At 42.1% G+C, this 16,357-nt stretch overlaps 1 protein-coding gene across 2 annotated transcripts in view; it reads left to right on the forward strand.

Moving 5' to 3' along the window:
* Positions 1–16,357, forward strand: part of COL4A1 (collagen type IV alpha 1 chain) — a 191,070-nt gene that overhangs the window by 70,140 nt on the left and 104,573 nt on the right. For both annotated transcript variants that reach the window (XM_079971031.1, XM_079971030.1), the window contains exons 16-20: positions 699–743; positions 2,104–2,157; positions 2,277–2,318; positions 5,396–5,489; positions 16,042–16,077. In XM_079971031.1, coding sequence (XP_079827157.1) covers positions 699–743; positions 2,104–2,157; positions 2,277–2,318; positions 5,396–5,489; positions 16,042–16,077 — 271 coding nt within the window. The remainder of the gene's footprint in view (positions 1–698; positions 744–2,103; positions 2,158–2,276; positions 2,319–5,395; positions 5,490–16,041; positions 16,078–16,357) is intronic.

Genomic DNA, 16,357 nt, shown 5'->3' on the forward strand with positions numbered 1-16,357 from the left:
CAGTTTCATCTTCTTTAACAGGTTTCTTAATATGTTCTGCTATTTCCCCCCTTAACCTTCAAACCCTGCTATGGACTTCACATATGGAAAATAACTTTTTAAATGGACCAGAAAAGGGTTTCCAGTCCTCCTTAAATGATTCTAGAATTGTATCTCTGATCAGTTCTGTGTATTCCAAGGTTTTCACCAACCATTCTTCCCTTGAGGGTGTTCTCACATCCTTCTGCTTCTGTGCAAAGAGATTCCTTGCCACTGTGGTTACATTCAGCTCTACATTTGAAGCTTTTTTGGGGATTTCACTGTCCTATATCTCCAACAGGAGGAGGCACCTTTCTTCCTCCTTTCCTCCTTTCCTCCCTCCCACTTGCCACCATGGCCAAGGCAGCAGCTTCAGCCAGCAACATGGTGAAAAGTAAAGGGATAGGATTGGAGGATTGTGGGTGGGATGGGAAGGAGTGGGTGATACTTGAGACTTGCATGGCTGCATGGAAGATAGCTGGAAGCAACCCTAGTGACAGTGGTCAGGAATTATCCCCCAAGCATTCATTTTCTCCAGGTTTTTCTTATGAGAAAGCTTGGAAAAACTACGGTAAATGCTTTCTAAGACAAGCTAGGGAAGGAAACATGCCATTTACTCTGCAGTTTCAACATTAAAAAAAATAGTTGTAGGGATTTATATGAAACTATTTACATTTCAGGGAAGACCTGGAAAGGACGGAGAAAATGGAGAGAAGGGAAGAACTGTATGTATTTTCAATTTTCTTCAATATTGCTTTTACATACTTCTAAAAGCTTTTATCTCTGGAATTTAATTATTACAATTCTATACAACCCTTCAACAGATGAACACTGCATAGTTTACAATATAAAAACACAAAAATACATATCATAACAACAAACAAAAACAAGAACCCTGCACCACACAGTTTAAAAGGCCATGGACCAAACACGGAGGAGAGCTCAACATCAAGCCTACCAAGTAGCAATGGTGACAGCAAAGAGGACCTTTGTTGCCCCTTTACTGCATTTGCAGGAAACATTTCCAGGAGACTCCTTCAGGTGGCTTGGAGTCTGCTAAAGACTCTAATATCTCCTGTAATGATTTTGCAAAGTTTTTTTGCAGATATAATTGTTCAAATTCAGAAGGAAGCAGACTCTACCATGATAGCAGTGCTGGGTCGGGAGAGTACTGGTGCTCTCTCTGGTCAAGCTGTATCAGTTTCAGCCTGTTATTTCTGAGGATGTCTAAAGGCTGCTTGGATGACTGAAACTGACCACGTGTCTCCTCGATACTTGACCATCCTGGCTCATAAAAGTGAGCAAGGCAGGGATGGGCAATGGGCTCCATGGGACAGCAAATGCTTCCCTCTATGAGGAAGTCTTCCCGGAACCCCTTAAAGAAGTGGTTATTAAACTACTTTTTTTAAAAAAAACTTACTTGGACCAAGCCACTATGGCCAATTATTGCCCAGTCTCAAATCTTCCATTCCTGGACAAGGTGACTGAGCGGGTGGTCGCTGAACAACTTCAGGCATATCTGGAGGATGCGAACCATTTTGATCTCTTCCATTCAGGACTGAAAATGCCCTGGTCCTGCTGGTCAGTGGTCTCCAGTGGACTAGGGACAGAGTTGAAAGCTGTTTCCTGGTTCTGCTGGATCTCTCAGCAGTTTTTCATACCATTGACCATGGAATCCTTTTGAACCATCTATGAGGGTTGGGAACTGGGGACACTTGTTATGCACCAGTTCCACTCCTTCCTCCTGGGCCGTGTCCAGAAAGTGGTGTTGGGGGCTCTCACTTGTGGGGTACCTCAGGGCTCTGTCCTCTCTCCCATGCTTTTCAACATTTATATGAAGCTGCTGGCAGAGATCATCAGGGGTTTGGGCTGGGTATTCACCAGTATGCGGATGGTACCCAGCTCTACCTCTTGTTTAAATCAGCACCAGTGGAGGTGGTGAATGTCCTGTGTGAGTGTCTGGAGGATGGATGACAGTTAATGGATTGAGGTTAAAATAATCTTAAGGAGCTTGTCTTGATTTACAAATACCACAGTTAATGAAAACTATTATTATTATTATTATTATTATTATTATATGTGTAGGGAGAAACTGGCCCCCCGGGATTTCCAGGACTGCCCGGAATAAGTGGTCCTAAAGTAAGTAGATCCATTTGAAAATGTACTGGCATGTACTTTAGCTTTCATTCGCAATATTGCAATTAATAATAATGTTTCCTTTAGTCAGCTTTAGAATTTACCTTTTTTATTTTTTTCAGGGAGATAAGGGTGCAGCAGGTCCTTCAGGACCTCCAGGAATAGTAAGTATTAAACTATGTGCTTAAATGAATGTCTCTTTTAACTATAATAAATGGAACATAGGAAACTGCCATAGGCTAGGTCAGACTATTTGTCCATGTAGCCCAGAGCTGCCTACTCTGACTTGCAGCAGCTGGCAAATATCATTTCCAACAGCTGCTCTGATCATTCCAACTGGAGACACCAAGGGATTGAAGCTGGGGTGTCCTGCATATGAAGGTAGTGTGATCCATCACTAGGTTGTAGCTTTTCCCATGGTTTCTTAATTTGATGCTTAGAAAGGGACTATGCAAAAATATTGATTCATCTGTGATGCTTTCTTTTTTCATGTGATCAAAATTTGATATTTCCTTATATGTAACAAATTTGTGTTTGAATTGCGCAGAGACAGTTTTTCTTACTTTCCAGTAGTACGGTGCATCCACTTCAGAAGAATCATAGAATCACAGAATTGTAGAGTTGGAAGGGACCAAAGGGTCATGTAGTCCAACCCCCTGCAATGCAGGAATCTCAACTAAAGCATCCATGACTGATGGCCATCCAACCTCTGCTTAAAAACCTCCAAGGTGCACAAATTCCAGAGAGAAACTGTTCTACTGTCAAACAGCTCTTACCATCAGAAAGTTTCCCCTGACATTTAGTTGGAATCTTCTTTCTTGTAACTTGAAGCCATTGGTTTGAGTCCTACCCTACAGAACAGGAGAAAACAAGCTTGCTACATCTTTCATGAGACAGCCCTTGTGATACTTGAAGATGCCTATTCTATCTCGTCTCAGTCTCCTCTATTCCAGGCTAAACATACCCAACTCCTTCAACCATTCCTCATAAGGCTTGGTTTCCAGAACCTTGATCATCTAGGTTGCCCTCCTCTGCACACCTTCCAGCTTGTCAACATCCTTCTTACATTTTGGAGCCCAGAATTGGACACTGTATTTCAGGTGTGGTCTGACCAAGGCAGAATGGAGTGGTACTATTGCTTCCCTTGATCTGGACACTAGACTTCTGTTGATGCAACCTACAATAGCATTAGTCTTTTTTTGCTACTGCACCACACTGTTGACTCAAGTTCAGCTGCTTGTTCACTAAGACCTCTAGATCCTTTTCACTTGAACTGCTAGTTGCCCCCCATCCTATATTTGTGCACGTGGTTCTTCTTGGCTAAGTGCAGAACTTTCTATGAAATAAATGTACACATTGCTTGTGTGGGGGGTGTTGGAAAATCCAACCTGCACACAAACTTCTGTCTCTGCTTCACTTGTAGCTTGAGAAAACACATACAAAAAAACATGAGTTCTTCCAACACCACATACTCTTGCATTTGTATCACACATTCCTTTCCTTCAAATGTGACCTGACTATAACTAGTGGACAAAAGATTGCAACTGGTAAATGGGCAAACTGGCCTGGAGAGCACCACTTTAGATCCACAAAGGGAAGTTAAATGAGACTAGTTCACATTTTTCAGATGTGGATGCCAGTAATGAAATAATAGTGGCTTGCCTTGTGAGTTCATGGCTCAGGTGGACAAAGGTACTTCCCAATTCCATGGCAAAGGTACTTCCCAATTCCAAGTGTTAAGTATTATCCCACTCTACATTACAGAATCTGATTGTGTGGCCTAGTCTTGGCAACTGTGCTCTGTTGTTGGATCGTTAGTTGGTATAATGTGATAAGTTTATAGAGTTAATCTTACTGGTACTTTTGGGGAGGCTTTGAAAAACCTCAAAGACCTTTGGCGAGGTTTAGTAGTTCTGTGAGCCTGTATAACGTGAGTTTTTTATTGATATGTTTTTATTTTATGTAAATCACCTTGGAAAGAATATTCTTCTTGAAAGGTGGCAGAGCCATTAATAAAATAGATAAAATAAATTCATTATATGTTCTTTTATATCCTTTTCATCAGGCCTCATCCCTCTGGCCTTCCTCACATATCTGTGTTGGGGTTAATTCATAGAATTACAGAATCTTAGAGTTGGAAGGGATCCCAAGGGTCACCCAGTCCAACCCCCTGTAATGCAGGAATCTCAACTAAAGCATCCATGAGAGATGGCCATCCAGCTTCTGCTTAAAAATCTCTAGGGAAAGAGAGTCCACCCCCTCTTGTGGGAGTCTCTTCCACTGCTGAACAGCTCTTACTGTCAGAAAGTTTTGCCAAATGTTTAGTTGGAATCTCCTTTCTTGCAACTTGAAGCCATTGATTCAAGTCCTACCCTCCAGAGCTGGAAAAAAGCAAGCATGTTCCCTCCTCCATGTGACAAGCCCTTCAGATATTTGAAGATGGCTATCATATCTCCTCTCAGTCTCCTCTTTTCCAGGCTTGGTTTCCAGACCCTTGATCATCTTGGTTGCCCTCCTCTGTGCACTTTCCATCTTGTCAACATCCATCTTAAATTGTGGTGCCCAAGATTGCACACAATATTCCAAGTGTGGTCTGACTAAGGCAGAATAGAATGGGACTATGACTTCTCTTGATTTGGGCACTATACTTCTGTTGATGCAGCCTAGAATAGCATTAGCTTTTTTGCTGCTGCATCACACTGTTGAGTCATGCTAAGCTTGCGGTCCACCAAGATCCCTAGATCCTTTTCACCAGTACTGTTAGTAAGCCAGGTGTCCCCCATCCTGTATTTGTTCATCTTGTTCTTCCTGCTAAAGTGCAGGACCTTACATTTGTCCCTATTGAAATTCATTTTGTTAGCTTGCACCCAGTTCTCCAGTCTTTACTTAAAGTAAAGTTGCTTTACTTAAAGCACCTGGGTGGTGAGGTCTCTGTAGTATGTGGCACCACAGCTTACCTTGGAGCCAAAACCCCTCATCCCCTCTCACTCTTACAAGGACTATTTTTAGCCGCTTTAATTAGATAAATGATTAGAACCGAAGGGGTTTGAGATTGTGCTAAAAACAAACCCTTGCAAGCCTAAACTTGATGATTATGCACAGAGTAGAAGTCAGAGTAGAAGATTTTAGCAAGCCACTTGTGTACAGGATTGAACCCGATAGTTCTTATCTGTTAGAAGGCTGAAAGCATTTGGGTTTTTTTTTAATTAATCTACATCATACTATTTCCCCTGTTATTCAGGTTATAGGGATTGGAGATCAAGAAGTAATAGGTGAGAAAGGCGACTCAGGTCCTCCAGGAATTCCTGGACAAAAAGGTGAACCAGGTCAAAAAGGTAAATATTGCTAATTGTTAATTATTTCATTATATTAACTTGGTCAAGAAATTAATTCAATTTAGTTTAAAAAATGATTTAATTGACTTCCTGCTGAGATTGTAGCTGATTCTTTCTTTCTCTAAATTCAGTGCATTCATTCAATAGACTTAATCCTCCTCCTTCAATCAGTGGAGCTAAAGAATATACATTCTGCTATTGTTTCAACTAACTCCATGGCTGTGGTGCTAGAGCTTTTAAAGATACTTATAGAAAAGCTGAAAACACAATTATCATCTGCGATACAGAATACAGCCACAAAGATGGCGAGGGATCTAGCAAGCTGGTTTGACGCAGAGTGCAGACAAACAAGGAAGCATTTGAGAACAATATATCGCAAATATAGGAATACCGTGGCACCCCCTTTATTTACCACATATATCTCCATAAGACGGAACTACAAACAACTATTAAAGAAGAAAAAACAAAAAGCCGAGTGAATCGCATGGCAAAGCCTGGTCAAGGCTTCACACGAGAAAGACCCAACTTGCTTTTGGCATACCATATCTGGCCTACTGGACCAGGAGTGTAACGGACTCATTTGTACCGTTGAACCCCGAGAGTGGATCCGATACTTTCAATCATTGTTTTATGATAAGGAAGCTGGTCACTTGTAATCACAGAGGAGGCAGAGAATTTGATCGCACAGCTAAAGAACAACAAGGCCCCTGGCATAGATTATATTCCCACAGAACTTCTGAAGACCAACACTGGTGGTGGGCCCCCCTGCTGGTGACAGTACTCTCCCACATTGATTCAACAGGCCTATTTCCCGAAGGGTGGGCCAAGGCGATAATCATCCCAATTTATAAAAAGGGCCCCACATCGGACCCGGCGAGTTATAGACCTATTAGTGTTTTACCTATACCAAGCAAATTATATGCAAATCACCTCTATATCAAATTAACCAGTTGGATGGACACTGAGGCTATCTTGGCGGAGGAGCAAGCTGGATTTAGGCAAGACAGATCTACCATAGATCACTGTTTTGTCTTAGCACATCTTATTGACAAATACGCCAAGAAAACCCGTGGGGTCTTATATGCAGCCTTCATTGATCTGAAGACTGCCTTTGATTCAATTTCACGAGTAAGACTCTGGGCCAAATTGAATACATCCAGTATAGATAAAAGATTATTATTTTTTATTAATGGCCTATATAAAGATATTGTGTCGTACGTAAGATCCTCCACAAATGGCCAACTCATAGGCCCTGTACCAGCCACTAAGGGGGTTAAGCAAGGCTGCATTTTAGCCCCAGCATTATTTAACCTTTATATCAATGACATGGTTAATCCCTAGAAGTTTTTCAAGCCAAATCTTTGGCGCAGATACTTTACAGGGCCCAAATTTGGACAGGTAATCATTGTAGTATTATTGAAACTGTCCAATCCAAATTTTTAAGGCAGATTTTTTCTGTACCACCTTGTGTCCCAAATGCAGCATTACAACTAAAGGCAAGTCTTCCCTCTGTAGAAGCTCGGTCCTGGGAAAGAACTCTTAATTATTGGCTCCGTTTAAATCTAAATCCTCCTGGTCTACTGCCCTTAGTGACACAAGACCCCCATAAAAGTGTGTGGTCCAAAATTGTGCACCAAAAATTCCTCTCCTGCGGACTCCACCCACATCAGCTTCTCACGATAGGTTTTATTAAAGCAAAAAGGCTAATTGAACAGCGTCTGAAGGACTTAGAGCAACAGAACAATCTGGCCATTATAAAGAAACTCTGTCCTTGGTATGCCTTTTGCCCCCCCCCCTCAGTTTGATTCCCTGGCACCATGTTGTTCTTGTTTAGTCGTTTAGTCGTGTCCGACTCTTCGTGACCCCATGGACCAGAGCACGCCAGGCACTCCTGTCTTCCACTGCCTCCCACAGTTTGGTCAGACTCATGTTTGTAGCTTCGAGAACACTGTCCAACCATCTCGTCCTCTGTCGTCCCCTTCTCCTTGTGCCCTCCATCTTTCCCAACATCAGGGTCTTTTCCAGGGAGTCTTCTCTTCTCATGAGGTGGCCAAAGTATTGGAGCCTCAGCTTCACGATCTGTCCTTCCAGTGAGCACTCAGGGCTGATTTCCTTAAGAATGGATACGTTTGATCTTCTTGCAGTCCATGGGACTCTCAAGAGTCTCCTCCAGCACCATAATTCAAAAGCATCAATTCTTCAGCGATCAGCCTTCTTGATGGTCCAGCTCTCACTTCCATACATCACTACTGGGAAAACCATGGCTTTAACTATACAGACCTTTGTTGGCAAGGTGATGTCTCTGCTTTTTAAGACGCTGTCTAGGTTTGCCATCGCCTTTCTCCCAAGGAGCAGGCGTCTTTTAATTTCGTGGCTGCTGTCACCATCTGCAGTGATCATGGAGCCCAAGAAAGTAAAATCTCTCACTGCCTCCATTTCTTCCCCTTCTATTTGCCAGGAGGTGATGGGACCAGTGGCCATGATCTTCGTTTTTTTGATGTTGAGCTTCAGACCATATTTTGCGCTCTCCTCTTTCACCCTCATTAAAAGGTTCTTTAATTCCTCCTCACTTTCTGCCATCAAGGTTGTGTCATCTGTATATCTGAGGTTGTTGATATTTCTTCCGGCAATCTTAATTCTGGCTTGGGATTCATCCAGCCCAGCCTTTCGCATGATGAATTCTGCATATAAGTTAAATAAGCAGGGAGACAATATGCAGCCTTGCCGTACTCCTTTCCCAATTTTGAACCAATCAGTTGTTCCATATCCAGTTCTAACTGTAGTTTCTTGTCCCACATAGAGATTTCTCAGGAGACAGATGAGATGATCAGGCACTCCCATTTCTTTAAGAACTTGCCATAGTTTGCTGTGGTCGACACAGTCAAAGGCTTTTGCATAGTCAATGAAGCAGAAGTAGATGTCTTTCTGGAACTCTCTAGCTTTCTCCTTAATCCAGCACATGTTTGCAATTTGGTCTCTGGTTCCTCTGCCCCTTTGAAATCCAGCTTGCACTTCTGGGAGTTCTCGGTCCACATACTGCTTAAGCCTGCCTTGTAGAATTTTAAGCATAACCTTGCTAGCATGTGAAATGAGTGCAATTGTGCGGTAGTTGGAGCATTCTTTGGCACTGCCCTTCTTTGGGATTGGGATGTAGACTGATCTTCTCCAATCCTCTGGCCACTGCTGAGTTTTCCAAATTTGCTGGCATATTGAGTGTAGCACCTTAACAGCATCATCTTTTAAAATTTTAAATAGTTCAGCTGGAATATCATCACTTCCACTGGCCTTGTTATTTGCAGTGCTTTCTAAGGCCCATTTGACTTCACTCTCCAGGATGTCTGGCTCAAGGTCAGCAACCACACTACCTGGGGTGTACGAGACATCCATATCTTTCTGGTATAATTCCTCTTTGTATTCTTGCCACCTCTTCTTGATGTCTTCTGCTTCTGTTAGGTCCTTACCACTTTTGTCCTTTATTAAGGTAATCTTTGTACGAAATGTTCCTTTCATATCTCCAATTTTCTTGAACAGATCTCTGGTTCTTCCCATTCTGTTGTTTTCCTCTATTTCTTTGCATTGCTCGTTTAAGAAGGCCTTCTTGTCTCTCCTTGCTATTTTTTGGAAATCTGCATTCAATTTCCTGTATCTTTCACTATCTCCCTCGCATTTTGCTTGCCTTCTCTCCCCCGCTATTTGTAAGGCCTCGTTGGACAGCCACTTTGCTTTCTTGCATTTCCTTTTCATTGGGATGGTTTTCGTTGCTGCCTCCTGTATAATGTTGCGAGCCTCCACACATAGTTCTTCAGGCACTCTGTCCAGCAAATCTAAATCCTTAAACCTGTTCCTCACTTCCACTGTGTATTCATATGGGATTTTATTCAGATTATATCTTACCGGCCCAATGGTTTTTCCTACTTTCTTCAGTTTAAGCTGGAATTTTGCTATAAGAAGCTGATGATCTGAGCCACAGTCAGCTCCAGGTCTTGTTTTTGCTGACTGTATAGAGCTTCTCCATCTTTGGCTGCAGAGAATATAATCAATCTGATTACGATGCTGCCCATCTGGTGATGTCCACGTGTAGAGTCGTCTCTTGTGTTGTTGGAAAAGCGTGTTTGTGATGACCAGCTTGTTCTCTTGACAGAACTCTATTAGCCTTTGCCCTGCTTCATTTTGATCTCCAAGGCCAAACTTGCCAGTTGTTCCTTTTATCTCTTGATTCCCTGCTTTAGCATTCCAATCCCCTATAATGAGAAGAACATCCTTCTTTGGTTTCACTTCTATAAGGTCTTGTAAGTCTTCATAGAATTTGTCAATTTCAGTTTCTTCAGCACCAGTAGTTGGTGCATAAACTTGGATTACTGTGATGTTAAAAGGTCTGCCTTGGATTCATATCGAGATCATTCTATCATTTTTGGGACTGCATCCCAGTACAGCTTTCGTCACTCTTTTGTTGACTATGAGGGCCACTCCATTTCTTTTACGGGTTTCTTGCCCACAGTAGTAGATATGATGGTCATCCGAACCACCCTGGCACCATATTTGTATAAATTAACTATCCCAAAATACAGATGTGCCTTCACACTGGCCAGATTGGATGTGATGCCCTCTGCCGTACTTGAGGGCAGATACCAAAAGATTCCAACTGAGAAACGACTCTGCCTCTGTGGAGATGGCAATCTGGAAGCAGTGGCTCATGTTCTCCTGTCCTGTCCCCTTTATAAAGATCTGAGGAATGAGATCATCACGCCACTCCTGCTTACCATCCCAGGCCGCCCATCTGCGGCCACATTGTTCTTTTTGTTATCAGATCAAAAGGATCAGACAACAGCAAAGGTTGCTAGGTTTATCAAAGGTGCAATGAGGCCACTATCTGAATGATAATCTTGACCATTTGATTGTCCTTTTAACCCATAGTTGTCTTTTTAATTATATATATTGCTTGTTTTATATATTTATATAGATAAATAAAGTTTATCTATCTATCTATCAATAGATCAGGAAAATGAAGTGCATAATTAGATAAAGTGCCTGCTATACATTATAATTAAGTAATGATATAAGGCAATATCCAGCCATTAGTCCCACTCAGGATAAGTCCATTGATTTCAATAGGTCTACTATTGGGTATCTTAATTGGCCCCAATTCATTTTATGTAAAATTGTACATGATTAGATCCACATCTGATATCATGCCCAGTTCATGTTGAGCTTTTTCATGAATTATATGTTTGCCATGATATGGAGTGATAATTAGACCTATACATACCCTCCAACATTTCTCAGATGAAAATTGGGATGTTCTATTCTACACCAGGAAGCGTTTCCTCTGCATTTGATCTCACTGCACACATAAATGTCATGTACACATACACATCTGTCACCTTCAGCCAGTTGCAACCTCTCCATCTCACCTACTTCCCAGGATTCAATTATTATTGAAGGTTGTGCAGTCTTTACCCAGTTACCTGGGAATAAGCTCCATTGAATACAGTGGGACTTCTGAGTAGACAGTGTAAGGATCCATTTCCAATAAAGGAATAAACAGTCTATGAATTTCCTAAAAAATGGCTGGTTGTGGAAGTATTGCAATTAAATAATTTAAAGTGGATTAGCGGCATTTTCCTTCAAAATTATAGGAAGGGCTTTGTATGCCAGCTTCACCATTTCCTTCATTTGGTTCAGGTATTTCATTTTCAGGATAAACAGGACTCTGTTTTTGCACCTTTCTTCTTTCTTTGGCGATCACTTGTAGCCGAGTAAGATTGTCTTCCATAAACATGGTTTTAACAATGAGTCTGTAAGTTCTGGAACCAGTTCTGGAACCACACGTCCTTCCACAGTGGGGACATTGGTTTCTGGGCAGGAATTGATCCCGGTGTGGATTTGCCAGGCGTGCCTTCCTCCTATCACATTTCTTCCTTGCGTTTGAGTGTCTTCAAAGCCCATGACACCTTTGGTAAAGGCTGTTCTCCAACTGGAGCACTCGAAGGCCAGTGTTTCCTAGTTGTCAGTGTTTATACTACATTTTTTTAGATTTGCCTTGAGACAGTCTTTAAACCTCTTTTGTCGACCACCAGCATTACGCTTTCCATTTTTAAGTTCGGAATAGAGTAGTTGCTTTGGAAGACGATCAGGCATCCGCACAACATGATCAGTCCAACGAAGTTGATGTTAAAGAATCATTGCTTCAAATTGGTGATCTTTGCTTCTTCCAGTACACTGATATTAGCTTGCATGTCTTCCCAAGTGATGTGTAAAAATTTTTGGAGACACTGTTGATGGAATCTTTCGAGGAGTTGGAGATGGCGTTGATAAGTGGTCCATGTTTCACAAGCATATAGTAAGGTTGGTAGTACAATAGCTTTGTAAACAAGCATTTTGGTTTCCCTGCGAATGTCCCAGTTCTCAAACAGTCTGCACTTCAATCGGGAGAAATCCGCACTCGCAATAGCTCAGGTGATGCTGGATTTCAGAATCAATGTTGGCCCTTGTGGAAAGATAACTGCCTAGGTAGGAGAAGTGATCAACGTTTTCCAATGTTACACCATTGAGTTGGATTTGTGGCGCTGCAGAGGGGTTATTTTGTACTTGTTGGTGCAGCACATTGGTTTTTTGGAAGTTGAGTGACAGGCCAAGCTTTTTGTAAGCTACTGTAAAGATATTTAGGATGGTTTGGAGGTCATCCTCTGAGTGTGTGCACACTACGTTGTCATCAGCATACTGAAGCTCTATGACGGAAGTTATGGAAACCTTACTCTTTGCTTTTAGCCTGCTCAGATTAAAGAGCTTCCATCTGTTCGATATATGATTTCTACTCCGGTAGAGAGTTTCCCTTCAACAAAGTGTAGGATCATGGCAATGAAAATAATGAATAGAGTTGGGGAAACACAACCCTGTTTAACACCTGATCCCACTGTGAATGGTTCACTTTGAGAGCCATTGTTATATGCGATTGTTGCTGTCATATTATCATGGAGGAGCCAAATGATGTTTACAAATTTATCTGCGCAGCCAATTCTCAGAAGGACAGTCCACAGGGCATTACGATTTACAGTGTCGAAAGCCTTAGTCGGGTCAATAAATGCCATATACAGGGGTTGGTTTTTCTCTCTGCATTTTTCTTGAAGCTGTTGAGCGGTGAAAATCATGTCCACTGTCCCCCTAGAAGGCTGGAAACTATTTTGGGATTCAGGAAGGGTCACCTCGGATATTGTTAAGAGACAGTTTGCTAAGATCCTTGCAAGAATTTTGCCAGCCGCAGCTAATAGAGAGATGCCTCAATAGTTTCCACAATCAGTTCTGTCACCTTTTTTGAAGAGATTGATAATTTCACTATCCCTAAAGTCTGCTGGGATCTCTTCTCTTTCCCAGATTTTTTCGATGAGCTTGTGAAGTTGTTGTGTAAGTTCAGTTCCACCCACTTTGAAGATTTTGGCAGGTATCCCACTGGCTTTGTTGTTTTTCATTTGGTTAATAGCTGTTTTTCATTTGGTTAATAGCTGTACATTTGTAGATACTGCAAGCTCATCTCTAACTTGTTTTTGCAGAATTTGTGAGAGGAACTCAGCAGCTATGGGGGAGTTGCGGTTAAGGAAATGTTGGTAATGTTCTTTCCAGCGCAATGTAATAGCTTCTTTATCTTTTAGAAATGTGATGCCGTCTGCTGAGCGTAGGGGGCATATGCCATGATTTATTGGTCCATAGATGGTCTTTGTGGCTTTAAAGAAACTCTGTGCATCATGAGTGTCAGCTAAGTGCTGGATCTCTTGAGCTTTTTTTATCCACCAGGTGTTTTTTAGTTCTCTGGTTCTTCTTTGAACCTCAGCCTTGATTGATTGATTGTTTATTACGGCCATTGGCCCATATCTAAAAACAATACATCAAAATTTATCCATAAACAATACAATTTAAACAGTTCCAAGTTAAAACACCCCTATAAAACCAATTTTACTTCAATTAAGTAAACTATACACAATAAGCTCCCTCTATGTCAACCGCAATTCAAATCCCTCAGATTTTGGGGGATATGCGTCTTAGTTCTGGCACTTATTGATGGTTCTTAAGTTTGGCTAAGCTGTCAGAGTCATACAGTGATCCATTTCTCCTCTTATGAAATAAGACATTAATCAGGTATCTAGCGACTGCAAGGGATCTACTTGAGTCTTCGTCGTTTAATAAGTATATTATTTGGGCTTCCTGAGGTCTGTCAGCTATTCTCGATAAATATGGGGCCAGAAACTTGGACCGTGAAGCCGAATGTATAGGACAACAGAAGATTATATGATATAACGATTCTATAGATCCACTTTTACAGTCACAGAGGAGTGAGATCTGTCCGTTGGAGAGTCTGTTACCCAACACATTTGATGGGAAAACATTGAATCTAGCCTTTATAAAGGCATACCTGTGCATCACTACAGATAAGGTAGTTAAATAAGATGGCATAGGTTTTTTTTTTCTTAGTGGCACAGTTTCTCTCTGTTTGCCAGATCTGAAAGGCCTTCCTTTTCTTGTCAATCATGCATTCAGTCTCACTGTAATTCTCATCAAACCAGTCCTAGTGTTTCTTGGTTTGGTGTCCAATAGTTTGTTCACAGGCTGCAATAATGAATTTTCGCTTGGTCCAGTGTTTCTCAGTGTTATCAGGGAATTCTGAAAGCAGATGGTCCTTAAGAGTCGTTTGGAAGCAATCCCGCTTAATGGGATCTTGAAGGGCTTGAGTGTTCATTTTGCGCCTTGGCTTCCTTCCTTGAAGCCTGCGTTGAGGTATAATCTCGATAGCCATCGTGGAGCATATTAGTCAGTGATCTGTCCAGCCGTCATCAGCGCTTGTCATAGTTCTGGTAAGGAGCACATCATGGCGATCTTTAGCACAGACAATAACATAGTTTAAGAAGTTCCAGTGGTTTTACTGAGGATGCCTCCATGAAGTTTTAAATTTATTTTTCTGTCGAAAGAGTGTGTTGGTTGTGCGCTGCACATATCACCCAGGAGGATAATTTTATCTTCCTTAGGCATCTCTGATAGGACGGTATCCAGCTGAGAGTAAAATTTTTCTTTAATGTCTTCATCGGCATCCAGTGTTGGTGCATAAGCGCTTATAATAGTAGCCTGTTGGTTTTTGGTGAGCTTTATTCGAAGGGTTGAGAGTCGCTCATTAATGCCAGTAGGGACTTCTGACAGGAGCTTCACAAGATCGTTTTTGATAGCGAAGCCTACCCCATGTATTTGATGTTCTTGTTCAGATAGACCTTTCCAGAAGAAAGTGTAGCCTCCTTTTTCTTCCTTCAGTTGTCCCTTGCCTGCTCTTCGAGTCTCTTGAAGTGCTGCAATATCGATGTTAAAACGTCACAGCTCTCTTGCAATGATGGCAGTTCTGTGTACGCTGTCTGTGTTATCTGACAAAGTCCGTATATTCCATGTTTCAAAGTTCAATTGTCTTTTATGACCACTAAGTGGTGACCCCACTGGGCGCGGTAGAAGAAGAAGAAGAGTTTGGATTTGATATCCCGCCTTTCACTCCCTTTAAGGAGTCTCAAAGCGGCTAACATTCTCCTTTCCCTTCCTCCCCCACAACAAACACTCTGTGAGGTGAGTGGGGCTGAGAGACTTCAAAGAAGTGTGACTCGCCCAAGGTCACCCAGCAGCTGCATGTGGAGGAGCGGAGACGCGAACCCGGTTCCCCAGATTACGAGACTACCACTCTTAACCACTACACCACACTGAATTCCAGTCAGGGAAAAAGGAAGGCAGACTATGTTTAGGGCACCTTTTCTAGCCCCTTCCCCTTTTCGGGGTGAGCAGAGTGGATCCTAAAAAGGGCTGCTCAGTCATGGATATAGCTGCTGAGCTGCTCAACTGCCTCTTTCCTAGAGTCAGAACAACTGAATCTGTATCCACCGTGACTAGGGGCTTCCAGATCTCACGATCCTGCCCCAATTACCATTTGCCAATCGCCATAGGACTTTTGGGGTTTGGACTGGGTTTTTGGAAGACACCTGTGCATGGATTTGTTTTATGTGTGTAGATCAGTGCACGCTGACCAACGCATAGTCTTCGAAGTAGGGCTCTGTTCCGATGGCATGAAGTAGTCACGACAAACCGGTAGATTCCTATCTGCTGCAGCCTTCATTCGCCTCCACAGCCATTGTAACATATTGCTTGTTATCATCCGCCTCTTCTGCCACTGAGGACTTCTTGGATCATTCTTTGTCTAGCTCCTTCCCTTTGACCTCACCACCTTGAGTGACCCTGTTGGGAGTATGAGATTCCCAACAGCTTCGCTCACAAGGGTCATAGGAACATGCAAGCCAACTCACCACGACAAGATGATGATCCAGCGACCTACACACCTACACCCACACACCCATACACCCCAGCATCACTTTTAATTGTTCTCCGAGATGTGCAGGAGGGGAAAAAGTAAAACCAGGACATTATGAGATCAATTCAGAAACGATGGAGGCTTCTCTAATTCTAGGACTGTCCCTGGAATTATACCAAGCAGTTCAAATCTTTACTATCTAAGAATCCACTACCTTTGCTTTTGCAGGTTTTCCAGGTCTACCAGGGGCACCAGGTCTACCAGGTAAGACTGTTTCATTATTTGGTTGTCTTGTTTTAGGGTGCGTATTGCCTTTCCACGTAAATTCTAAAACTTTTTGCACAAAAAGATAAAAGTGTTGGTCCACTAAAAGAATTCCAAAATCCATATTAGGGCAATACATTTCTAAGGCCACCAAAATATCACAGAATGGCACAGAAGCTTTTAAGTTCTCATGATCTCTTCATCAGGCTAGATGGTAAACAGAGCAATGTGGGGAGAGGGGGAAGCGAGTTTGGATGATGCTGGAGCCTTAATTCTATAT

Source organism: Podarcis cretensis (assembly GCF_951804945.1).
Source record: "Podarcis cretensis genome assembly, chromosome: 3".
In the NCBI taxonomy this organism is placed as follows: Eukaryota; Metazoa; Chordata; class Lepidosauria; order Squamata; family Lacertidae; genus Podarcis; species Podarcis cretensis.